Below are 27,442 nucleotides of genomic sequence, written 5' to 3'. Positions count from 1 at the left end.
TCTTCTAAAAAGTAAGTGCAGTTTCCTCAGCCTCGCCTCATAAGCTGTATGCCCCAGCCCCCTAACCATGTTTGTTGCCCTCCACTGGACTCTCTCCAACTTGTCCAAATCCTTTGTGTAGTGGGGGCCCCAAAACTGGACACAGTACTTCAGATGTGGCCTCATCAGTGCCAAATAGAGGGGAATAATCACTTCCCTTGACCTGCTGGCAGCACTCCTACTAATGCAGCCCAGTATGCTGTTATCCTTCTTTGCAACAAAGGCACACCGTTGGTTCATATTCAGCTTCTTTTCCACTGTAACTCCCAGGTCCCTTTCTGCAGAGCTGCTGTTTAACTAGTTGGTCCCTAGCCTTTACTGGTGCATGGGACTGTTACATCCTAAATGAAGGACTCTGCACTTTTCCTTATTGAACCCCATGTTATTTCTTTTAGTTCAGTCCTGTAATTTGTCAAGGTCTCTCTGAATCCTAGCCCTACCCTCCAGCACATCTGGACTCTTCACTCTTTTATTCCTTCAGTGAAGCCTCTTCTAAAACCCCTGATCCCACCTGACTGAGTGGGATCAATGAGTAAGCTGTAGGGGTACTACAGGAAGACAGCAGAAGATGACAGGGAAGAGACAGTGGAGATCATATGGAAGAAAAGAGATCATATGGCACAAACTGTTCAGGAGTGGTTCCCCAGGGAAGACAATGATGATGAGGAAGATGAGGATGATAGTGACAAAGGGTGTGAGCGATGAAGACAATGGGGAAAAACAAAGTGACAGAGATGATGTGGACTAAAGACTGGGAGGAAAAATAGAGGTGTATTGAGGGGGTAGGAAGTGGGGAGGAGAATGTAGATGGAAAGGAGGCAGTTCTTGTATGATTGTGACAAGTTGGAAGAGGTGGTGATGGACGCATGTGTGCAGTTGTTGTAACAGGAGGATGACAATTTTTAACTGTATTTGTATGTTATGGACTTTCAGACGAACCAGATCAGTCACGAGACAGAGTGGTAAGGATATAGGTGTGTGTGTGTAGAAATATATATTTTTGCAAAAAAAAGTATACTAGATAAGTGGGTGCCAAAGAGCTGCTTAAAAGTGTGTTTATGAAACACCTGTGCTAAAACAGTTTTTTAAAAAAAGGTAGCATGCCTCAATTCTGCATGAACTAAGTCCATAGACATTGCTATATGGACATTTCTACACGTTTAATTTCACTCGCTTTCAAATGCTCAGGGACAGCACAGACAGTAGTAAGGGGAGGAGGAAGGGACTGCCAGAGGAAAAAATTGTGGGGAAGCAGAGAACAAAGGGCTACCTGATGCCCCAGACTTATTTTCCCTGCTATAACAGTGGGAGGGGGAACAATTCAAGGAAAATCTCCAATAATCAGATTCCATACTTGGAAAATTGTAACAAATTTGTAAATTTTCCATATACAGAGTCTAATTATTGGGGGAAGGTGTCTTATAATCAGGGTTGTCTTCTATTTGATTAAATGTGATATATATTTGCCAGGCCAGAGTGCAGCCTACTGAGCATGCCTATTAGCTGTGTGGAACATTCACACTGCACATGCAGTTGGATCTCAAAATGTGAATAAGTGATAAAAATGGCATTTGTGCAGCTAGATGAGTGCCATTTTGGGCATGTAAAATGAAACAGGATTCTGTCTACACTGTCCTTATTAAATAAGTCAGTGTCATAATGTTGCTGTATTAACAAAAATTGGATATAAACTAAAATGAAATATTGGTGGGCTTTGATCAGACAGATTCTGCCATCTGATTGCACGAGGGTTGCTTATTTCTAAGAAACTTAGAGACAGTTATCTAAAAATTAGATCATTCCAAAAATACCTGCCATCATTTGTGGCAGACCAACTCACACCCTGAAAATAAATAGAACATGAAGCTTAGAAACCTGTAGTAAAATCATTGGCCTCTGAAAGTCACTGCAAGATTTGACATTGAATTTTACTTACATTGTACACTGAAACCTGCTGTCTTTCCCCTTACAATCACTCGGTTTGAATGGCTATATATCTAAACTATAACTTAAGCGTTGTGTTTCCATTTTAGAAGATCAATATCAAATTGAAAGGAAAGGGATATCAAAAGTTAAACAGAAGGTTACATTGCCTTTTTTGTATTACCTTAGAATCTTTGGATCACCAGTTTTTCCATCTTTGGAAACAGATGTTTTTTAATCTGTTCTTACTTAGTGTGCAGATAATTTATAAATAAACCATCTTACTCTATTTTCTTAATAACAATCCTTGTTACATGATGCATCCCCACAAGCCAGTAGAATACTACCATTTATTTCACATACACAGCTGGATGCAATCATAATCACTATGAAGCACAGTCTAGATAAAAAATTATTGCTAAGTCTTTCTTGTTGTTAATATGCCCAATCTGTTACTCAGTATCCCACCATATTTATCTACAGTTGCTAACACTAATCTTCAATCACTCTTACCAGATGGAGCAAGGAGCCTCCTGAGGAAATGTGTGTGTGAGGGTCGGCACCATCCTTTAGTAACCGTAGCACTGAAATATCAAAAAAAAGGGGTGGGGGAGAGAAGAATTAATGCAACAATAAACCCAATCCTGTACTGTTAACAGCCTGATTTTTCATGAACTTCATTAACAGATTTAATAATATATGTAAGCCTCTGAGATAACATTTGTAGAACTATGGTGTCAGCATTTTCTCTCTCATCTATTTTAATGTCTAGATCTGGAAGCACAGGACCTTTGATAATGATATGAATTGTGAGCAGTGTTAAGGACTTCTCAAGAGAACAGATTAATTCTTAGTTCTGAACATGGGGTGTTATAAAGCATGGTCAAAGTCAGCTGAGTAGGCCATGTTCACCTGAGAACAGAATCACAGTCAACTTGTTTTATTTTATTTTGCCGAGTTCCCACGAGAACTATTGGCTTTTCCAGTAAAAGATTGAGATTGGTGTTCGTTATTTATATTGCTTGAAATTAATCTTTGTGCCAACCACTAAGCAAATTGCACTCCATTCAACCTTTGCAGTACCCTGTCAGATCACTGGCACAGTATAATTCTTAAAATGATATTTGCAGCCAAATTTTACTCATAGTTACATGCATCAAACCACTTTGAAATGAACTCAAGCATTTAATTGAGATCAATAAATAACCTTGCATATTAGTGATTATTCATACAACATTTTTTCTCCCTCATTTCTACTGCTTTTATAACCTTTTTTACTTGGCAATATAGAATGGCCTAACTCATGATATCAGTGTTAATTCCTGAGCAAGACTGCAAAGTGAAAAGGCCAGACATAATCAGCAGAACTCATCCTTTTGCTAAACCATTTTATACTGGCTCAACTAGCATATAGAAGGCTAAGTTTTTTTAGTTTAGAAAAGAGAAGACTGAGGGGGGTTTTAATAGTGTCCTTCAACTACCCGAAGGGGGATTCAAAGCAGGACGGAGCTAGACTGGTCTCAGTGGTGACAGATGGCAGAACAAAAAATAATGGTCTCAAGTTGCAGCAAGGGAAGTTTAGGTTAGATAGTAGGAAGACCTTTTTCACTAAGAGGGTAGTAAAACACTGGAACAGGTTACCCAGAGAAGTTGTGGAATCTCCATCCTTGGAGGTTTTTAAGACCCGGCTAGACAAAGCCTTGGCTGGGGTGAACTAGTTGGGGATGGTCCTGCCTTGAGCAGGGGGTTGGACTGAATAAGCTCCTGAAGTCCCTTCCAACCCTGTTTTTCTATGACAGACTCTTAAAATGTATCTGCCAAAGAGAATTACTACCAGTAGAAAGGCCATCTGTTGGACTACTCCCTGTCCTCACAAGGAGGCCCTAATATAGAAGATTTCAGTTGTGGGCAGTAGCAGATGCAGGAATAGGATTAGGAGGGTGTAGCCCCTCAACTTTGGCTTTGACACACATGCACAGTGAACTCACTGCCTGATCAGCATGGGCTCTTCTGCATTTAGGAGGGTCATAAGTTATCTAGAGCTGGGTGGATTTTCATGAGATAAAGTGACTCTTTAAATCTTGGATGTCCCACTCTACAATTTGAAATTCCTGGTACAAACCACAGATGCAACACATCTATCAAAAACAGTTTTATTTTCAAGTTCCTCCTCTGAATTATAGAAGTGATGTACATTTTTCAAGAAAAAGACTGTAAAAAAATGAATATGGGTAAAACAACACTTTTCCCCTAATCTGATTATTGGAAATTGCCAAATCATTTAAACAGGGGCTGGACATGAATTTGGGAGCGGGGAGGGAGAGGGAGCAGGAAGAAATACAGTCTACAACAGATACCTATAATTAAAAATCTATTTTAACTTTAATTATTAAAGTTTGAAAAGATTTAAGGAAGTAAAAAAAGGATTATATAAAGGAAAATATTAAGCAACTTTTACTAAACACAGCTCTTCCATAACAGGCCACCACTACATACAAAATTATACCACAAACATATTATCATTTAAACCAGTGGTGTCCAAACTTTTCCTCGTGAAGATTACTTTTTGAAATTAAAGGGCTACCCAGGATCTTTCTCAGCCTCATCCCCTTGCCATTGATCACACTAGGCTAAGGATAGGCAACACCCAGCATCAGTGCCAGAGTGTGACACACAAGGGCATTTTGCTTGGCATGCATGCCTCTGGGAAGATGGCAGAGGGGTCAGATCTGTACTACCACAACAAGGATTGGACCCCACAGTTCCCATGCCAGCTGCCCCTGGCACACCAGCTCTGACCAAAAATGTTGCCTATCCCTGCACTAGGCTCAAGGTTCTCAGCCCTCTTGGCCTCAGCTTGCCTGCGTCTCATTCTCAAGGCCCCTGGCCCTGTCATGTGTTTTCCCATCCCTCTTTAGACCCTGAACCTCTGAACCTGGCAAGGCTGCTCACAGTTGAACCCAGACCTGCCCCCTCCCCACCCACCCCCGACCCAGGGCAAGGCTGGCAAACCCAGCCCTCCAGTGTTCAGCCTGCCCTCAAGTGTCGAAGCTTAAATTAGTAAATGATAGCCCCTGCTCTCCCCACTGCAGCACTTTTAATTCCCTGTAGTTCTCCTTGGCTGCTTGTGGCTCTGCAGCTGGCCCTTACCCAGCTTCCTACCTAATTGCAGCCCTGCAAATACTGTTTTCCTGCTCACTAAGTAGTAGGGGTTAGGGGTCCCTGCTGCATCACTAGATAAAAAGACAACATTTTTGAGAAACATTTCAGTTATGTAGGGTTCTCCTGAACAATTCAACATGTCCACTGCCCTCTCTAGGGAGACAATCAATTATACTAATTTCCTCTGACTGCAGTAAAAACTTTTCCATGGCATCTCAGCATTGAGAATCTCACATTCTCTTCCTAGGTATCTGACTCAAAGGTCAAGGGGAAGGGCCAGCTGGTTTTTTCTCCTATTTTTTGAAGTAACCTGTTGAGAATGTGTTAAAGTAACCAATAACAAGACTTACAATAAGCCTTTTCCTTCAAGAAATCATTCGTTTTATACATCTAAGCCAACTCTTATACTTGTATACCTCAGGGTTTATTGGCCATTGAACTTTATTGATAATATTACTCTATGTTTCTCCCCTTAGCTGATGCACTTTAGAACTCACTGGAAAATGTAATAGGTTCCCCTTTACTGTCTATAATAATCATAATCCACATGTATTCATTATATGTAAATTCAGATCTGTGCACAAGCTCAGCACAAAACCTATGCACTCTTTACACCCTCACCACAGAGACACAGCCTACTGACTTACTTCAATATTTTCTTTTGATTTACTTCAAAAGTCATTTAGAAGTACTGTAAAACAGTCTTATTTTCCTGAGTGAGTACACTGACATTTTTGAAAAGCAGATTTTTGTTAAACATGATTTGTCCTCAAAACCTTCCAAATGTCATCTTCAAGATCAAAAGCAATCTGTTATTTTCTCCTCTAGTGACTTGTTTTCCCACATGTACATGCGTGTTTCCTTGCAATTCCTGCTCCATAATTTAACATTACTTAATACATATGCAACATCATCCAAATTAGCTTTAGGAACACCTGAAACAAAGAGTCACCAGAGACACCATGCTGGAAAAGGGGATGTAAAGATGCAAGAATTTTGTGCTCTCATATTTTCCACAAGAAGATACTATTTACTTTTAAAATAGCTGATAGATGTTAAGAATCAATCTTTTATTGGCTTGATTTTTTTATTTGATTTGATTTACACTCTCTGGAGAACGGAAATCATATCCCTTGAAAATTTCACAGATTCAGTTACAGACAAAAATGTAATTTTTTTCCAAATATTGTAAATTTCAGCTGAACTAAAAAAAGGAATCTTTCAGCTTGCTGACTGTCTGTTAGGAAATTTGTCTTAATTTGAAAGTAAAATAGACAAGATACTTCCAAGCAATCTAGCGTCCCTGTCTCTCCAAATCCTTTTATGATACTCCTCTCCTACCTGTTTCTAACCTTGCTGCCAACAGAAACCCTGGCTTGCCATCTCTCCTGCAAAATGAGTGGCATGATGCTGGGATCAAGGAGGAAGGGAGCTGGGGAGCCATCATTTTGCTTTTTCTGATGAAAACTAAAATTTTGTGAAAAGACCTATTCTGTTGGAAAATGATTCTGATGTAAAATTTTCATTCAGCTCTACTCCCATCTTACTTCATTATTTTTATCTGTAATGACTTAAATGGAAGCTCTCTCCACAAACGTGACATGAAGAAAATATTAATTTTATTGCTAGACATTCTCTTTTGCTCATGAAAATCTCTTATAAGATAGCACTTCTGATCTCTTGGTGCCACATATTTATTGTATGTTCCATTTGGGGTGCTAAATATGCAGTACCTACTTGCTAAAGTAGAGTTTACTTTTATTAATTCTACTTGTTGACCTCTTTAATTTAACTATTGGTGGGTAACCAGGGAACCAGAACTGAAAAGAGCATTTTGACATGACTACTGCTGCACAAAAAACAGTCACTCTCTATCAACAGTAAAACATGTGTAATACACTGTATTTCCAGCGTCTCCCCAACGAGGCTCTTGATTCTAGGCTAAATAAGAATTTCTTCGCTCATTCATGCCACTACAGCATTGTTTCTGTACCCCAGTTCCATCACATTTTCAGACACACATTTCATGTGAGTTTGTGAGCCTGCCAGTGAATTTGGTATTTTATAAATCCAGATAAATGCCATTTTTTTGTAATTTATTTCTCTCTCAAATTATTTGCAGGATCTGAAGAGCAAAGGAAATCAAGCAAGACTGCCATAAATCATTGAATATGGCTCTAACACAACAATAAATTGATTTTTTTTTAACCTTAGGAACTTTGTTGTGATGAAACCCTAAGATTCAAGTGACATTATCAGTACATTTAATAATTTGTCTTGCTTGACTACTCAATGCACTATAGCAAAAGCACTGATAATATATTACCACTCACGATGTTGCTTACTGTTGATCATTTCTTTCAAGGCTCTGCCTATTGGTTTATATAATTTATTCAGAGCAAACATTAACACACACAAGTCCTTTTCAAGAAACTCATTCCTAATCTTATTGTTTTCACAGACTCAGGATTGAAATTTGATTTCCAGTGATCTGTGTCAACATCTGTCAAACTCTCTCAAATCAACACTGTTTTTAATTTTTTGAAGAATTTAACAAAATTAAATTCCTGCTATCATATGCAGGCATAAATTAAAGGACATAATTAAGGACAAAGAAAAAGAATAAGACTAGATACCTCAAGAATGATGTGCTTTCTAGTGAGGATGAAGGAAAAGAAAAGGGTGTTTACTAAGAGATTTTACTCTACCAAAAGAAGATACAGTAATCTCTGGTAAAACATTAATTTGGATAGAAGCGCTGCCCCCTATTCTACTTATGACAAGTATTATAGTTGAAAAATACTCCACAGTACAGATACAGACTAACCCAGACACTGATTTTTGCTGAATTTAAAACTGTGATGTAAGCTGAAAAACTGTTTTACCAGAGGGGAAAAAAGAAGAAAGCACCTGAAATTAGCATGGCATTTATAACAGTATTGAGGAAAATGTATTAGTATTAATACAAGAGTATACTAATAAACAAATAATGAGGTCCAAACTCAAGTTTGCATCTCCTAAAGGTAGAGAGGCCTTTTTACAGCACCAACTTCTTTCCTCCCCTTTGCACGACAGCACTCAATCTTCCCCTGGAGCACTTGTGTAAGCGAAAAGAGAAACTAAGCCAGAGATAGCAGACACGTTGCTCCTCAAAAACAAAACAAAACAAAACACAACACACACAAAGACACGCATCCCTCCCCTCCCCACCCCCCAAACAATAAAAACAATACAATGTTTTAAACTTATATGAGGCAAACTCACCAAGGTCAATCCTGGGCAGTTGACCTTGTAAAGTTTACCTCAGCTTAAATTTTAAAAAGCCATTTTCACTGTGGTTTTACTTCAAGACAGCTGAAATGCCTTATTTGCACAAGAGAAAAAAAGTAGATCCATCATTAGCAGGGAGGACAAGTCTTTATATACCTCATCAGTCTGCCATGTAGGCCAGTTGAATTAATGGTTCCTTTTCACTCTGCTACCATGTATCATCAGTTCCAACTGCATAACAGTTAAAAAAAAATTCTATTGCGTTAATTTTAATTCAGTACAAATGAAATTCAGTAGAAAGATTCAGATGTCACATTTTTTAACATGTTTAATTTAATTTATCTCTTAAAAGTTTCCTTTTCCATATTCATTAAATAATGGAAAATTCAACATCTCTATCTTACACAACTCATGTCATTCACACTGGCAAGGCCTTACCTTGAAATCTGGGCAGCAGATTTCAGTGAAGACATAGACAAATTTTTCAAAGGACAGCACAAAACATGGCATGTAGGCTAGGTACAGGCATTCAAAAATCCTGAGGCAGAATTGATCCAAGTTACACAGTTTTCTGTAAGTGGCATAGTTTAGATCAGTAGTGAACAGAACACACATTTGTCCTTTGGTGGTGCGTGGCAGGTGGGGACAAATATTAGGCCAGATTCCACCATTTTTAAACCAGTATCTGTGTTCTGAACTTCTGTTGTGTTATGGGTACAGACCAGTTTTGTGTGCTAAACTTATATTCTGTTACGGGTATAGACCAATTTCCGATCACTTATACTAGCAAAAGTGTAAAGTTTGTACCTGGCCATAAGGGCTAGAAAACATAGCATACAATGCTTGGAAAGAACTGGTATTATTTAATCTGTAGAAGAGAAATATGAAATAAGTGATATGCAGATGGCCCCTGAGGCAGAGACAGGGTCCCAGCCCCTACCAAGCTTCTGCAGAAACAGCTGTGCTGGCCAGAAACTTACCAGTCCAGGTCTGACCTTGCAGCCTGACTCCTGCATCCAGGGGAATGCAGCTGCTGGCAATCACAGAAGCATGAGAACATGTGCCCTGGGTAATCAGCCCTGATCAGCCCACAATGAGAAGCAGGCAGTTTAAAGGAAGGAAGCCAAGGAAAGTTCAGGGTCCCACATCCCTGGCACAAGAAACCTCACAAAGGATCACTGAAGGGGATAAACCCCAAAGAAGCCTCTGCATGCTGGACGCTCATGAGCCATTGGGACCTGCATTAGCCATAAGCCAGGATCAACCCCACACTCCCTGAAAGATAAGTCAATGCAAGCAGAGAGGAGGGTGTGGATTCGCCACAGAAGCCACAAGCAGGGACCCAGCAGGGAGCACGCCCATGAGGAACAGTTGGTGTAGACCAGCCAAGAAGGAAGAGAGAGAAAAAAGGAAGTGGTTTGCCAAGAGGAGTGGGGACCTTGAAGGAAACTGAGGCAGCTGGAATAAAGAAAAGGGTTATTCATATCCTACTGGTGAGGAGAGAACTGAAGAGACCAGAAGCTGTGGCAGAAAAAGGGAGAGGAAATCCAAGTGATCCTCCTCTAATTTTGACCTATAAAAGGAAAAGAGGGACTTGAGGGCCAAGGAGAAGAAACCCTCTTAACAGTTTAGGTCCTCTGGACAGGAGAAGGATACTGGGGTGGGGGGGTGGGGAGGGAGAAAAATGGAAATCCCCCTGAAGATTTCATTTAGACATGGGAGAGAAGCTATACCCAGTTCCCAGAAAGGGGCAATTAACAAGGTCAAGACCAGGAGGCCTGGGACCCACATAGCAAGAAACGTGAATGAGTTCACTGGAGTGATTATTGATTTAACAATTCTAGTTATACAGCAGCCGGAACAACATAGGAGAAAAATCTCGATTCTGCATCTTACAAACCAGAGACAGGCTGGGATATTCTCCACTTTTTATATTACTGGGGAATAGTGATCATCAACCTGGGAGGAAGGGCGCAGGATGTAGGGGAGGGGGAGCCCAGAGGAAGATCAGCAACCAGGGCAGACTAGCCTAGACATCAAGAACATCCATCCTACCAAACATCAATTTTCCATCAAAACATGACAGGCAAGTGGGAGAGAGCCAGAGGTCAGTATAACCCAACACGGCAGAAGGACATAGCCCACTCACAGCCCCTCTGTCCTTTATGTTTACAGAGGATAGGGCAATATGTAAGCAGCTTAAATTCTAAATTAATTAAATTCTAACAAGAGAGATTTAGGTTTTATATCAGGAAGAATTTTCTATATATGATCATGATTATGTACTGGAACAGATTACCTAGACAGGTTATGGAAGCTTTGTCAGTCAGGTTATAAAAACATTTTCTGGAATGGCTTAAAGAATAGCGTTCTTGCCTTGAGCACAGGTTGGTCTAGATGACTTCCAAAGATCCCTCTTAGTTCTATTTTTCTATGATTCTACGATCAGAACAACCAATTTTTTAGATCAGCATTCCTCCATTGTATTCTGTCTTAAAATTTAAAGTGGTGTTATTTGCCTGTATTGAAAATGTTTTTGGATTTCCTAGTTAATAAACTCAGATGTCATAGCAAGTTACTTTACTAACTCTTTCTGTAAGAGCCCCCAAGAAATTTCTTATGTGCTAGCACTCTACTCCACCACCGAGAAGAAGGATACATTTTATGACATTCAAAAACCCTATCAACTTAATGACTATTTCTCCTCAGAGACATCAATGCAAGAGTCAGTGCAGACAACACCTCATGGCCAGATTGCCAAGGACATTTTGACATCAGCAAGATGAATGAAAACATCCAATGACTTCTTGTGTTCAAAACCAATTGTGCATTACCAGTTCATATTTTGCTGGAAAAGATTACCACAGAGTGTCATGGCAACATCCATGATCAGGCCACTGGCACCAACTAGATATTGTTATTGTCAAGAGGAAAGATCTACCTTCAGTGCAGAAGACCTGCACATTCCACAGTGTTGATTGTGACACTAACCACTCCCTAAACATTAGCAAAGTGAAGATTACAGTCAAGAAACTACATAGAGCAAAACCTAGGAGCAAGCCCAAGATTAATACCACTGATACCAAGACCAGAGGACACGCCAAGAGTTTTCAAAGGCTTTTGAACGGACCATGTTTAGGAAGTCCCTACCAGAGAAGGCAGGGGAAATTTGGGAAGGTTTAAGAAATGAAATTTACAAAACAGCTAAAGTTACATCCAGGGAAAAGAGACCATCCAATAAGGGCTGGTTTGAAGAAAATGCAGAACTATTACCTCTCATCAACATCAAGAACACAGCCTATCTGGAACACAACAGGAAGCCAACAGAGGGCACCAAAGTGAGACTTCGAAAGGCAAAAAACAAGGTACAGAGAGCAGCCAGACACTATGCAAATCAGTACTGAATTAAACTTTGAGATGGGATACAAACAGCCTCGGAGACAGGAAGTCTAAAACTCATGTACAATGGTCTGAAGAAAGCATTAGGTCTTACTGTCAACAAGGGTGTCCTGTTCAAGTCACGCTCAAGTCATGCAGTGGCAAAGCCATTACAGACCCAAGCAAGCAGATGTCTCATTGGGTTGAACAATACTCAGAGCTATACTCAGAAGAAAGAAACATCACCAACAGATCACTGGAGCAAATACCAACTCTGCAGGTCATGCCAGAGTTAGATGTGGAACCCATTATAGAAGAACTAAGCAAAGCCATTGATTCATTATCAAATGGAAAGGTTCCTGAAAATATGGCATCTTGGTGGAAATTCTCAAGTGTGGGAAAGAAAGCCTACTACTGTATCTTCATCAGCTGCTACTAAAAATGCTGGAAATAGGGTGTGGCACCACAAACATCATCATTCTGTATAAAAATAAGGGAGATAAGGGTGACTGCAACAACTACAGAGGCATTCTGCTACTAAGCATAGCAGGAAGAGCTTTCGCATGGGTCAACTTGGTGCTCCTGCAACAGCTGGTGAGTTGTGTCTACCCTGAAAAATCAAAACTGCCTTCGTGGATCTAACCAAAGCATTTGACACTGTCAGTAGAGCAGGCCTATTTTCAGTGCTAGAAAAGATAGGATGCCCACCTGTTACCTGTCAGCTCTGTGTTCTTGGGGAACCCTGGCATAGTACCCAGCCTGTCTGACTCACAAAGAACTCACCCCCCGCCCCCCACAGACCCACACACCTCTGCCTAAACTAGAACTGATCAGACGAAGGACTTACAAAAGGCACTGAAGATGCAGTGGGAGATGCTCCTAAACCCCTCTGGGCAAGGTTGATAGGAGTATGGCAACTCCCCTACTCATATTTAAATTGAAGATGGGACAGGGAGGCACCTCCATTAGCATTCAGAGTTGAGAACAGAGATTCCAAGGCAAGGACTGCACTGAATTCTGGGACCAGAGAAGCAGGGGAGCACTGAATGATGGGGGATCTCTGCTCCAAATGCTAATCAACCCATGTCTGCACACACCCAGCTCAGCATTTATCAAACCATTTCTAGTGAGGATTCCTTTACTGGTACCCAAAATACTAAATGTGCCTGTTTACATAGTGAGCTCCCTCAGAGTAACAGCCGCCCATAGCCAGGAATGGTCAGCTCCTATTGTCCAGCATAACAAAACAACTCCGGTTTACTCCCTTGAGCCATCATTTACCCATAAACAAACTCTCCCTAGAACCATTGTCATTTCCCTACAAAAAACCCTACCCAAGCTCATGTTTCTGTTCTGGTGCTTGGATCCAAATGCTGCACCAGCTCTACTGGGATTTCACCTTCTCCTTTTCTGCCTGAAATACCTTCAATAATCATGCTGGGGGCTCTGCCTGTCTCAAGCACTCTGGACCTGAAACTGAACAGCTTGTCTGCAAGCTCCAACAAACACCTAGAACCTCGACCGGTTCAAGATTCACGGAGTGGTGAGACCCCAACTCACTCTTGCTCTCTCTTGCACTCTCTCTCTCTCACATTCTCCTGCTCTCCTTTCTAAACCTCAGAATTGATTTAATCTGACCTTCTCTCTTACTCCAGGCATTACTTTATAAACCTGACTTTTGTTGATCAGACTTGAGCTAGATTTCCCAAAATATCCAACTGAAGTCATGTAATACTGTAACTGTTTTGTTCGTTTTCCTTGTATGTCTGTTACCACTCGTATCATCATAAATTTCATATACCTGGCAATAAAATAACTTTTATGGTCAAGCTGGTTGTCATATTCCCTCTCCGAACCTTGTTTACTTTTTCTTCTCCTCAACCCCCCTCCCCCCATTTCGTCTCCAGCAAGGCTTCTTTTACCTAAGCCAAAGATCCCTGTAAAGCCCAAAAATCCTGTGGGGTCTGCTCATCAAGGGAGTTACTATCAGGACAATTGGGACAAGAGATTGGAAGTGCTGAGCCATGGCATGTGAAGGTGTCAGTCTCTAAATGCTGATTGACCCAGCCAGCTCAGATGTGCTCTGTTCCTGTGCTGAGGCTGAGGCACATAAGGTATCAGCCTGGAAATGCTGAGTAACCCTGCCTGCTCAGATGTGCTCTGTTAGTATGTGTGTGTGTTCAATTGACTCAGTAGCTGGAGGAACTCAGCGCCATTGAACCAGAGCCCTGCAAGGTAGCTCCACTGGGTGTGAGGACTTGCAGAAGGGAGAGATAGAGCTCTGTACAGAAACACAAGTGACACAAGCAGCACACTGACAGAATTGCAGAGACCCCAGAAACATAACTCTAACAAACGAGCACACCCCAAAGGGACAGGCAAATCAAGTAATACACCATTCATGATAAGACTTATATATTGCTTCCATGACAACATAAAAGCAACTGTTCAGTTTGATTGGGTCCACTTCAGACAGCTTCAAAGTGAAAAGCGAAGTGAAGCAAGGATGTGTTCTTGCCCCCACACTCTGGAATCTCCTTCTTGGTACTCCTGAATTGCATGTTTAAAGACATGGAAGGTGGAGTGTACCTCCACGCAGGATCAAATGGAAAACTCTTCAAACTGTCATGACTTAAGGCAAAGTCTAAAGTTTAGAAAGGTACTTATCAGGGAGCTTCTATCTACTGATGACACTGCCCTTATAGATCATGACAAAGACCTACCTACAAGAACTCATGGATCACTTCTCAAGAGCTTGCCAGGCATTTGCTGTCATGATCACCATAAAAAAAATAGCTGTATTAGGACAGGGAGTTCCACAAGCTCCATCAATCATCCATAATGAGAACCAGCTAGCAGTAATCCAAAAGTTCAGCTACCTAGGTTCTACAGTCACTACCAACCTCTCACCGAATGAAGAACTTAACGTTCACATTGGAAAGGCTGCCACCACCTTTAGCAGACTAACTAAAAGAGCATGAAACAACTCAAAGTTTACCACCAAGACCAAAATGCTAGTGTACAAAGACTGTGTACTCAGCACTATCATGTATGGGGGGAAACATGTACAGCTTATGCACATCGAGAGAAAAGGTTAAACAGGTTCCGCCTGAGCTGTTTACACCACATACTCAAGATCAAATGACAAGATAAAACTACCAACACAGAGGTGCTTCAAAGGGAAAATTTACCAAGTGTGAGAGCCCTATTCAAACACAGATGACTGGGCTAGGTAGGCCATCTGAGCAGATCGGAAGATGGACGCATACTCAAGGACATGTTATACAGGAAACTAGTGGAGGGAACAAGAATAGGACATCCCAAGCTTTGCTACAAAGACACATGCAAGTGAGATACGAAGGCATTTGGAATCGATCCTGACCAATGGGAAATCTTGGCAAGTGATCATAACAAGTAGTATCATTGTCTCCATCACAACATCAAAGTCCATGATAGAAATTGGCTCCAACAGCTTGAAGAGAAAAGGGCATGTAGGAAAAAAGCAGCTCCCAAACCACCCAACCATGACAAACACATTTGTAACCACTACCACAGATCATGTAAGTCTTGGACTTGATTAGTCAGTTACATGAGCTACTGCATACCATCTACATCTGCAACATGCACTGTCTCCCATAGTGCCAAAAAGACTCCTGATTTACACTTCGTGAGTTCAGAACTGAACTATCTTTCCGTTCCCATACCATGCATCTCATACCTGATTTGAGGTTTATGGCAGTTGTTATACAAGCAGTATAAGTAATCCATTGGCATTTGTATTAAAATTAACTAGCTATTACATAACTAAACAGCTACTAAATAGTGTTAATTGGCAGCTATGGACCACTAGCTGTGTGTATATTGTACATATGAATAGAATCCACAGTGTGTATTCAAAATAATAAATTTAATAGTTAGATGGTAAGGAATAAATTAGGAACTTATTTATTTAAACTTAATGTTAAAGTATTAGTCCAACAACAGTCACAGTGTCTTGTTACACAATAATTTTGGGAAGCTCCTAGAGCTCTTAACTCCTGGATTGTCTGCACATTAACACCTGAATGTAATTTTAAGTGCTTGTTATTCCTCAGATTTACACCACTGCAGGTCAGGTTTATCTCTGATTCACATTACTCAGCTCAAGTTACACTAAGGTGTAGCCACTCTAGACTACACCTTCATGTAGACATCCCATTCACCCACCTTCCCACTGGCCTAGATAGGGTACACAGCCCCACCTTCCACCCCCCCAGCACTCCAGACCCCATTCATTACCCCCCACTCTCCCCTCCCACTTATTGCGGCTGCCCCATGCTCTGTGTTCTAGGGAACAGGCAGGGAAGGGTTAACCTGCCTGCTCAGCAGCCACTGCTGTCACTTCTGCTGTCTGGGTGGACCTCAGTCCAGAGAAGAGCAGGAGTCCAGCAGCAGGTAGGTAGGTAAACCCTTCCCTGCCTGCTCCCCTAATATAGACAACGCAGGCAGTCATAAGTAAGCTGTAGACAGGGGGCAGAGGGAGATCCTCAGAGGTGGGGGGAAGGGGAGGGAAACTAGGGGAGCACCAGGGAGGCAGGGTGCAAGGAGGAAACCCAGACTGAGAGGGGGGAGATTCTTACCTTTCAGTCCTTCAGGTCCCTGCTGACTTGAAGTGTGGCTAATCCAAACTCAAGCTAGTACTAACACCCATCAGTATTTATGTGGCTCACAGTATAAACTGTAACAAGGCCCATTGTCTCAAACCCATGGGTCACCAGTGCTAGGAACATTTGGGATCTAAACCAATCAACACATCTAGCTCAGACACAAGCTATCTCAGTTATTACCAATTTAAAATTCTATCGCTGTTGGTTTCTTTTTAAAAAGAAAAACTAAAATCAGAAAACAGCTTTATGCAATACTGGAAATATTCTGTCTCTGTGTGAGCCTTAGGGAAATTCAGGAAATGTACTGTGATAATCCAAGTTTTGGTGAGTTTTACAAAAGATTTAGTACTAAGAGAGTCATACAGTTAAAGGTGTTACTTTTAAGAAAAAATGGTTATGCTAGTATAGCCCCTAGCGTGGACACAATTATACTGGTATAAAAATGTGTATTCCCTTAAACAACCTATGGTGGTATAAGCATCCTTATGCTGGTATAACTAAATCCACACTTGGAATTTTATAATTTCAAAGTGGGTAGAAGCAGGATTTTGCCTTGTGATTAAACCCATACACACACAGCATACTCAAGTAATCCATTTAGTTTGAAAAACATCTCTATTTTTTAGGGGTAGAATTCTATTTCACCTAATAGACAACCAAAGTGCAGCTCTGAACCCTGTCAGAGCCCGGCAGAGGTGGCCAAGTGATACAGTATCTGTTCTTCCTCCATTCCCCCTTGGAGCCCTGCCTGGGCAGGCACGGGAGGGCCTGCCTGTCCTCCCAGGACCTACCTGGGAAGACCCTCCTACAAGCCCCTGTGTGGCTGGGTGAGTACAAGAGGGGAGGGGGACATAGGACCAGAGAGAGACTGCCCTGGTTTGTTCCATGAGTGAGAAGGAGAGGGGTTGGCTCAGTGTGCCAGGGGGAGCACTGGGCTAAACGGGGCAGGGGACCAGTGACTGTAACTTGACAAAGGGAGGGACCTACACACTCACAACTAGCTACATGATTATAACCAAAAACCTCCTTAGAATTTGGCCTGATCTGTCTCTGTAAAGTGCTATTTGGCTTATGAAGCAAAAATACACGGTAGTGTGATGAACACACCAGATGTACCCTCTTTTAGGTTGCTTTATTAGTGGATTCGGGCACAAAGCAGCAGCTCATGCTTCCAACAGATGCAATTTTCCTGAAAACCAGAAGCAAGTGATATTTTTCTAACCTCTAAGGACAAATGTGGAGATCTAAAAATCCAGCACACCAGCAATCACTGTGATAGCAGAAATCTGGAGCACAGACCTTAATTGCAACATTAAGTCACTGATCTGTCACGTTTTCCTTGTGAACCTGAATTTAATCAAAACTCTAAACAATGTGCAGCATGAGAAATTATGTCCTGCAACCATGTCATTGTTTCTTGTGTAAAAATCACCCTGTGTACTGCTTCAAGGTCACGCATGCTTCACTGTAGTATTATAGTCATTGGAAGGAAATAGTGTAAGAAAGTGATATTCAGCCTAAGGCTGATTGAATCCTGCTTTGAACTATGTGCATCAGGCTTATAATCCTTGTTTAAAGCAGGACGTTTAAAATAATAGTCGCTGTCATCTTAACTACTGACTTTCCCACCTCCTGGCCCAAATTCAATTCACTTTAAAAAATAAGCTATTTTATCTTTTCAGTTAGATTCATTGATTGTATTTTTACAAGCTCCCCTTCCCTCACTGTAATAGCTTCTTACCTATAATCACTGCAAATATCAATAATCAAGAAAACAGTTATCTATTCATTATGTCATATAACCTTTGTATTCAGTCTTTACTTATAGAGTAGACATTGTATGTTGTCAGCTGGATGAGCAAAAGACTAACAGCTAAAGCTTTGCACACAGAGCTAAAGATGTACTTCAAATGTGGGAATTTGGCATCTTTTTCTTAACACCCTGAAGTGACAGGAAAGAAGAGGAGTGAAATAATAAATGGTGTATACGCTACCTTGTATTTTTTGTGTTCCTAATTTTTATTAGGAAAGGAAATGTAAAAGACAAGAAAAAAAAGGAAAATCTTAAAGGAACCCAAGCAAAACACTGTCCAGAGTTTAGGTTTTTTCCTCTCGCATATAGCAAATATTAGAGGAACAGTAAAGCAGCAACAAAAGTACACAGACAAAAGAGTTAACAATTTAAAAATGAATTTATCATATTCATCTAATTCTACTTTGTATTCATGTGGTTTGAACCTCACGGTTCCCAGGGGGAGCTTCCCCCACAGCTTCCTCTCTATAAACAAATTTAGATGCTCATCCTACAATGAACTCCAGGACCACATCCAGACAAGCATGGATATTTGGTTCCCTGGGGACAAGTAGCAGTGGTGCACCTTGCCTGGGATCCTGGGGGCTTCCAAGGGCTGCAGCAGTGGCAATTCTGCTGCATGCAGTCTGACCAGCAGCCAGAACATGGCTCTGGGTGGCCGAGCTCCACTTCTGAGTGGCATGCGCTGCCTGTGTGCGCGTTACTTCGCTTTTTTTTCCATGGCTTTTTCAGACCCATGGATATGCAGGGGTCAAAAAAACCTTTGGAAAAAAAAGTGGAGCAGTGCACGCATGGGCAGCGCACCCTTGAAGAACAGAGAACATTTAAATGTACGGTATGTGGCACTGCAGATGTGTTTGCAGCACTACATACCACACAGCTATGTTCATCTGGATGTGGCCCACAATACTAATGGATCCCAAGTCCATATGAACCACTGCAGCATGAAGGTCTTATGTTCAAACACAAAGAAGTGGTGCTTACTTAGATAAACAAGAGCAATTTTTGTATTTGGATTTTATTTCTATCTGTGCTCCTATACTTATCCTGCTCTACCCTTCCACATGCCCAAAAGACTCCACTCTGGCCACTTTGGCTCCAGGGAAGAATTGAATCACCTGGAATTTTAGCTAAAGAAAGAACGTAACTAGTAACATTTTTGGCAGAGGAGGATTTCCCCACCATTTACCCGATAGCTTGGTGATTACAGCACTTTCCCAGAGAGTGGGAGACCTGGATTTTCAGCATCCTCATCACCTAGCCGGAGTTGTCCCTGTATGTTCTAGCCACCAGACCATGCTTTTCGCATAAGCTGGAACACCTCTTCTTGAACTACACCTACTGGACACCTAAAGGGGAAGATATGTGGGGCCCTGAGTTCAAACCAGAGGAGGGTGGCTCAAAAAGTGGAAACTGTCCTAAGGAGGAAGGGCCCCTGGATTCTGTCCCTCATCTCACCCCTCAACTGGGCAGAAACTTTCCCACTGTTGTGTATGCATTTTATACAATGAATATTATATGCAAAGTACAAAAAAGCCATTCTGTATTTTGTATTCTGCAACTTTTGAAAATAACTTTCCCAAAATCTAATTCTAAACGTACAGTGTGTTTAGCTCCAGTGCATGTCTGTAGCAATGTTATCATTCCTACCTCTGAACCTTGTACATAAGAGGTTTATAGCTAAATATATTGTGTATAGCTAAATGACTCTGAATAAAAGCCTTCACTTTTTCTTCTTCCTAACTTGTGAACAGATACAGTTAGACTAAACAACAGCTGACTTTGGCCATGTACAGACCTTCAGTTTCTATTGGGAGAATTGCCATTCTCCTTGTAGAAATGATGAGTGTACACATACTCACACTCTTTCTCCCCAGCCAAAAATGGTTTTTCCAGGAGAAAAATAAGCCAACTCCAATCATTACAAGTCAGTTCCAGGGAATTTCTCTGCCGGCTTAACTCCTTCTGGGAGTGGAACCAGAGGAAAAGCTCCTGTGTCTTTCTGAAACAAGGGTCACCTTGGTTTGGAGACATGTGTGAGGGTGGGGGGAGATGCAGACCAGAAGTGGAGGAGATAGCATGAGAGATGCAGCTACCAGCTGCTCCCCACTGGATCCTCACACAGGGCTTTGCCCTACAGCTCCCTCCTCTCACTTCCCAAGCATCAAGAGTTGAGCACAAGGAAGTGGCATTGTTCCCTCTGAGGATGACTTTGGGGACTCTACCACCAGCTGGGCAGTGGGGGCTTTGATTTAAAAGCCAGCATGGCTGGGAAACAGGCTTGAGGAGAACCTTCCAAAGCCTGATTTCTGCACTCTTCAGCTTTCCCCCGCCACCTGCGCCACCCAGCTGGGCAGCATGGGTGGCAAAGAGAAGCTGGCATCAAATAGAAGAGCACTTGAGGAGGCTTTCCTGGCCCTGTGGACTTTAAATGCCACGCATGCTGTCCACCTGGGAGATTTAAAACACATAGGGATTCAAAAGCTCCCAGTGTAGTGAGGCAAAGAAACCACCTGCTTCTGCCACCATGGTCCCAGGGGTGTGCAGAGGGTGGGAGATTATCACAGAAGCAGGGCAAACCCATGTCTGGCTCTCTCTCTCTCAAGTCCCCAGTTTCCTAATAACTGATTTTATTCCTGTTGGTCTCTGGGTCAGGACTCAGAAGCAAGATCCCTTCCAGCCTCTCCAAGGTCTTCCAGGGACAGGACTCTAACATTAGCATCAAGGTAGAAAATATTTTGTTCCTCTGAAGGAACGGAACAGATGGTGTCAACCTTCACTTCTAAGACAGAAGTCATCAGATGTAAGAAGGAAGCAATCCACAAGCAGGGCCCCTGTACTCACCTCTGTTCTCTAGTAAAGATGGCAGTATCATCTATTGATTGGGCATTAAAATAACCAGGGATCCTGGTTGTCTCTGATAAGAAAAAAACCCTCGATTTTCAAATTTAAAAAAGTAACCCAAGAGGCTACAAAGGGTATGTAGGGATTACAGTGGTCCAGTACTATTGTAACCTGCCAGGCACCAGTCAGCAGAACTAGGGCCAGGTTAATTTTGGGGTCCGAATATATTTTACTTTGGCTTCAGCCCCCACCCAGACCACCTGGGAAATACTAAATAAATTATTAGGGTGTCCCACATAAACAAAACCCCCTTCTCACAAGCAGAGTAAACACAGAGGATAAATGTATTACAGAAACAAAGGCAAAGAAAACAAAGAAAACATGGAAGGCAATTTAAAACACTGCCAACTACAAGACATAGTTCACAGACTGCACCCTCTTGGGGAGGCTTCACCCATGCCCAGGCAATCTGGAATTATACTTCACTAGAGAGTCCTTTGAGCTGCCCCTTGGTTTCGCTGGGCTGCAGGAAGCTGCTAGGGAGTGTTGGTCCTTCTGTATTGCAAGGGGCCCCTTGTTGCTCCCTGCAACATTGTAGGATGATCCTCACTTCCATGCGGTGGCCTTGAGAGGTTAACTACGGCTCCAGAAAGCATGCTACACTTCTAAATTCCTAGACCCAATCCCAGCTCTGCTGGGCAGAAATTGCAAAAAGAAGACTCTGAAGGAGAGATCAGGCCTACCTCACTGGGCCTCAACTGGGCATCAAAAGCTGGCCGGGGCTATAAAGCACTGAGACCTGGGCATATAGCTGAAGTTCAGCCATACAGCCTGGCTGAAAAACCACAGCTGTAGGAACAGCAGGAAAAAAAGGGCCAGGCCTATGGTTTCAGCCTGGACATCCCGTCTCAGCTATACCCCATGCTGAGATAATACAATTACAAAACAAAGGGGGCCAGGGCCCCGTAGCCAGTAACTGCCAGGATCCATTTCTGGGAAGTTTGCTTCTGTAAGTAATACTCCCATGGTGTTAATCCCACATAAGGAGAGAAAGTCTTTTTTGAAGTTTGAGACTCCTATTTTCTCCCTCTTTCTTTTCTTTTCTTTTCATTTCTAAAGTGGGTTAATGCCATGGGGGTATTAATCCCTGAAGCAAACTGCCCAGGAATTGGTCCTGGAGGTTACTGGCTACAATGGCTCTACCTGAGGCTCTCTCTTGAAATAGCGTTTGCTTGCCTCTCCAGCAAAGAGCAGGTTTTTTGGCTTCCAAGATAGCTGTGCAGCTCTCAGCAGCCCCAGGAAAAAGAGAGAGAGAACCTTAGTGAGTTGCTCTTAAATACCTGGCGTGATATCTCCCAAGCCTTGTCCAATCAGGGAAGACCACGTTTTAGTCTCTCCCCACTAATCTGCCTGAAGAATCCCATTTTCCTCTGCCCAATGAGGACAGAGGGTTTTACATATTTTGCCCAGATACAGGCCAGAGTTTGCCATGTGGTGTGCACATGGCCAAAACAACAGGGGCCATCTTGCCCATATCAAGACACACACACACACACCCCCAATGTGTGGGTGGGTGTTACACTATACATTTTGAAACAAAATCAACTCATATGAAATATGTGTTGGAAGCCATTTTATAGGATGAGTGTACCAGTAGTAAAATCATCTTAACAATGACTATAAAAAACCTTTCACTTTTTACTTGGAAAGAAAACATTTCATGTAAGAACTTCGTTGCTTCCTAAATTGCAATTTCTCCCATACCAGTCATCAGAGAAAAAATAAAACCAAAAAATAATGCTTAGGACCCACCCATCCCTCCCCTCCACACCCCATTCCCCAGTTTCTTCTTGCTAAAGAAGAATAGGAAGGTTGAAAATAATCATTAAGTGTAAGAATAAACAACCTAGGATAAAAAAAAAGAAAAACTGAAGACAGGCATCTCTGTCCATACCTCTGATCCCCACAAAAAATACAAGCTATTGCAGAGAAAAACTCTAGCATGAAGAGGAAGGAACTGATAGGCTGAAGCTAAGAGAAATGGAGACAGTAGGCTATGAAGCTAGATTTAATAAGTTTAGTTATTAGCTCAGGTCAGCTTTGACCTCTAACAGAACTGAAACCAATAATAAACTGAATGAATTTATCTTAAGGTTATAAATGTATGTTATAGACTCCCAATTTAGAATATGATCCTCTGAATGCTTACTCATATTATTAATGTTACATATCATGACTAGTCCCACTAAAGTAAAACACTGTATTACAGTCCATCTACAGAAAAAATCTTAGATTTTAAACAAACACATTTAAAGTTATATAGGCACTAATCCTAAAGATTTCAGAAAAATACCTGAAAACTTCCTTGAAGTTGTTTCTATCTTTTGTCCTACATCTTCTTATAAATAAGAAGTGCTAGAGTTAATTCCTGAGGATGATGAAGAACACTTAAAAAACTGAAACTTATTTGTGGTTAATGAGTAGTGTAATTAACCACCATTTTGTAAATCAGGCTCACTGTTTCTAGCTGTTTTCTAAAATAATTAGGGCATTGATCAGATACGTTATATTTTTCAAATATAAATTTTACATATTTCAATTACGATAACTTTTAAATTTGATATTTTAGGGATTATGTGCATTTTTCCTTTAAAAATACCTTATGTAGTTTGCACTGTGAGTGAATATTTAAATTTATTTATAAAACACAAAAAAATGCGTAAAAGACAAAAGTGCACATATGGAATCCTGCAGGAATTCAAATGTATTCAGATTTCATCTCCCTCTGATTTTATGATTGCTTTTGAAATGGTCTGCTTTAATTACTTAACATCTGTTACCCAATAACTAAAAGGCATTATGTGTTCCTGTGTTGTAAAAATGTCCTGGGCTGCTGAGTTCAGCATGCACTATGCCAAACAAGGTTAACATTCATGCTGAACTAGAGGATTGAAGGATTGCTCAGGCTTAAAATGTGTCTCAACCTTCTGGGCCTTCAAAACAGCTCCTTTGTCCATGGGTTGTCCATCAACATTTTTCCATATGTGGAGCTGATTAAATCACAGTTTGTCTGACAGTCAGCTGTTTTAGTCTAATCCAAAAATTATACTCATGTGAGTTACTAATGTTATGTGTGTTGGTTTCCACAGCCTGCAACATTTATTCAGATATAAAATAGCTTTTCTTTTCTTTTCAAATGTACCAAGTTTGCAAATATTTATTCATGACATGAATTTTACATGCAATGAGTAGTCCAGTTGACTTTATTATGCACTGCAATATGTAGCTGCAAGCCTCTTCAGACTTGGGCACATACACATTATACCATGTGCACATATGAATATGTGTACATATATTATTTTTGGTTTCATAGTGGTTCCAGTTAAAATCATCATTTGCCAATGGTCAGTTGTAAGGAGTCGCTTACCCTGCAGGGGAGCTTGAATACGTTGACAGGGGGTTTAGTCCCCTAAATGGAAATGATGAGTTTTTAATTGCGATGATTAAAAACTGGGAACCACTGTGGAGGAAAGGACCAGGGCCCCCTGCAGTTCATTGCCCACTGGCAATTTGCTCTCCAGCCATGGGAGAGGCGGGCAGGCTCCATTAAAAAAAAAAAGCAAGCAAGCAAGGATTAGGCCTCATGACACTTACCCTCCCCACCCCAGCGAAGTCTGCCTGTACAAGCTGCCGATGGACCAAGCAGCCCCTGCACTTCAAGGGACCCTATTCCTTGCCACTGCAGGAGCAGCCCCCTTGGGCTACCCAGGTGAGGTGCTACTGGACTGGGGGCTGCCCCAGCTTGGAGGCAGCACACCACCAGATCAACTCTCCCCTGAGCCTGCCCACTCAAAACCTGCCGGGAGCTGCTCCCTGGGTGGGCTTGGGGAAGAGTTGGATCCAGTGGGGTAATGCCTGTGAGCTGGGGCAGCCCCTGGCCCACTAGCAGCCCACGCAGGTGGTCCCAGTGGGCGCTGCTTCAGGAGGAAGTACCGGGGCCCCCTGTAGCTCAGAGGCCACTCAGACCGCTGGCAGCTTGTGCCCTGGCTCTGGGAGATGAGGGCAGGCTCCACAGAAAAAAAAAAAAAAAAAGGATTGAGTCCTGTACCCATCTCCGCTCTACTATACGCTCCCGTGCCGCTTTCGCCCAGGCAGTCGATCTTGTTTGCCAGGGTCCCACGTGCGGCCCCCAGAGGATGCCTCGGTTGTCTTCCAGGAGACCCTTGAACTCGCCTGCCATTACAGTGGAGGGGGTCCCCTTTGGAGCTGCCTCCAGAGCCGTCACGCGTTTCAGCAGGCACTCACGGGGCTCTAACCTCCCCTACACCCTGGCCAAGCGCCACCCTTGTGAGACAGGCCTCCAAGTCTAGTTTGCGGTTAGCCCCCACAGGTGTCTTCCCCGGCCTCCACATCGCCTCACGATGGTGGCCACCCTGGGCTCCAGCCAAACTCCAGTGGGTGGGCCTGGAGACCTTCAGCTTTCGGGCCTGTCTTCTCTGGTGCCCTTAGCGCCTGCTCCCAGTGGGTTCCTGTGCCACCTCTCTCTCTCTTCTCTTCCATGAGGTCCTGACCACACTCACCTAGTGCTGAGGACTTCACCCACCTACACTTACAAAAGGATATGGAAATAAACAGGCTCTAAAGGGGACCACTAACACTGCCTGGACCCTAAACCCCTCTTCCCTGAAACACCTGTCATGACACCGAATAAGCAAACCCATCACCGTGGCTACTGATGAGGTGAAGCCAAAAGGAAAAAAAGAGGGGAAGGACCCTGAAGGAAACAGAGCACCCACCGTGGGCTCCATACACCCTTAGCACCCTCAACACCCTAAGCCCTGGGCACCCTACGGGTCAGGACCCGTGCCTTTACCCCAGCCGGGGTCCCTCTCTTTCCCTCTCTGGGCCTCGCCTCCACTCAGGTCTACATCCCCCGTTGCCTGCAGTTAGGCTTGTCTGCCGGTTCTCCCCAGGGTTACCACGGGCCCCTCCGCCGGCTCCTTCGGGTCTCACCAGGCTTCTCTGGCTTGGGGTTTCCCGCTGCTCCTGCCACAGCCAGCTTTCCTGCCGGCATCTTCCATCCCCACCGATCCTCATCTTGGGGATCTCCCGCCACTCCTGCTGTCCTAATGCGGCAGCCACTGCTGCCTCTGCCGGCCTCTCCGTTGACATCCTTAGTCCCTGCTGGTCTCCCCCGGGTCAGGGATCCCCTGCCGCTTCCATAGCGGCCGCAGTTGTGGCTGCCGTTGCTGCTCTCGCCGCTGCTGCTGGTGCCAGTGCCACTTCCGCTGCCATCTGCCATCCGCCACAGCTGGTCTCCTCCTGGCCGGTGGGTTCCTGCCGGTTCCCCGGCAGTCAGCAGCCTTCCCACGCTTTCACGGTCCCCTTTAAACTCTGCCGGGTGGCGTCTCCTCATGACATCACCCAGCCCCAGCTGTATATGGGCACGACTTACAAACCGTGTGGGCGGTTTCTCGCCCCAAGCTTCCTCACTCCTCCCGGCCCCTGGAACAAGTAAGTCATTATTTTTTTCTTTCTTTTCTCCGGTTGCGGTTTTGCCTCTGGGCAAGGCTTCCCCCTCTTCCCAGTCCTGTACCCCTGAAACAGGTCCCTCACTGCTTCTGCTTCTCCCACAACTGGCCGGGGGGGGTGGGCAGGGGCAAGCTGTCAAAAGGCTGCAATGTTACAAATAGCTAATACAAATTGCAAACTAAACCACATTCCCATGCTAAGTAACAAACTCTTTTAAATCACAAAAAAACCCTGTATGTGTACAGTGCGATGCAATTAAACTGCAAAAATCAGGCAATTTTCATCACATGTACAAGTGCCCCAGAGGGCGGAAACCCAGCTGCAGGTAGTCAGGAGTTAAGAGCGTCTGTCTGCAAGCCTAGGGGCCAGCTGTAACTCATAACCAGTAGATGAGGGTGGAGGTACACAAGGAGTTAAGAGCTCCAGAAGGGAGCAGGAAGAGGGGAAAGAGAATACAATTAATTCTGGAAACACTCTCAGGCAAAAATAAGTTCAGATTTGTTAAGGTTGAGAACATACAACAGTAATTTAGGTGGAGATGTATTACACAGGGTATTATAATTATAAAAAATAAGAAATCCATAACATTCAAATAAAGGTTTAAATTTTAAAAATGACAATAGATGCACAGTTAATCCAGACAACTTCAACCTTTTGGAGGGAAACAGGGCAACAGGACATTATTCTGATTAAGTCACTTAAGAGTCTATAATCCTGTATTAAATTAAATTGATTTTTAAATACACATTAAACTATTTTGACTCCCCCCTCCACCCACGGTGTCACTACAGAGTAAACTGCTGATCTATACTCTCGGTCTTATCTTGATTTTAAG

At 42.7% G+C, this 27,442-nt stretch overlaps 1 protein-coding gene across 1 annotated transcript in view; it reads right to left on the bottom strand.

Annotated features, from left to right (window-relative positions):
* Positions 1 to 27,442, bottom strand: part of MYO16 (myosin XVI) — a 581,111-nt gene that overhangs the window by 540,536 nt on the left and 13,133 nt on the right. Inside the window, exon 2 of the mRNA XM_019525343.1 lies at positions 2,476 to 2,546. Within this exon, the coding sequence (XP_019380888.1) occupies positions 2,476 to 2,546 (71 nt within the window). The remainder of the gene's footprint in view (positions 1 to 2,475; positions 2,547 to 27,442) is intronic.

Source organism: Gavialis gangeticus, unplaced genomic scaffold, assembly GCF_001723915.1.
Source record: "Gavialis gangeticus isolate Ggan-Ray unplaced genomic scaffold, GavGan_comp1, whole genome shotgun sequence".
In the NCBI taxonomy this organism is placed as follows: domain Eukaryota; kingdom Metazoa; phylum Chordata; order Crocodylia; family Gavialidae; genus Gavialis; species Gavialis gangeticus.
The sequence above is the reverse complement of the archived record's forward strand: the minus strand, read 5'-3'. Positions and strand labels throughout refer to the sequence as shown.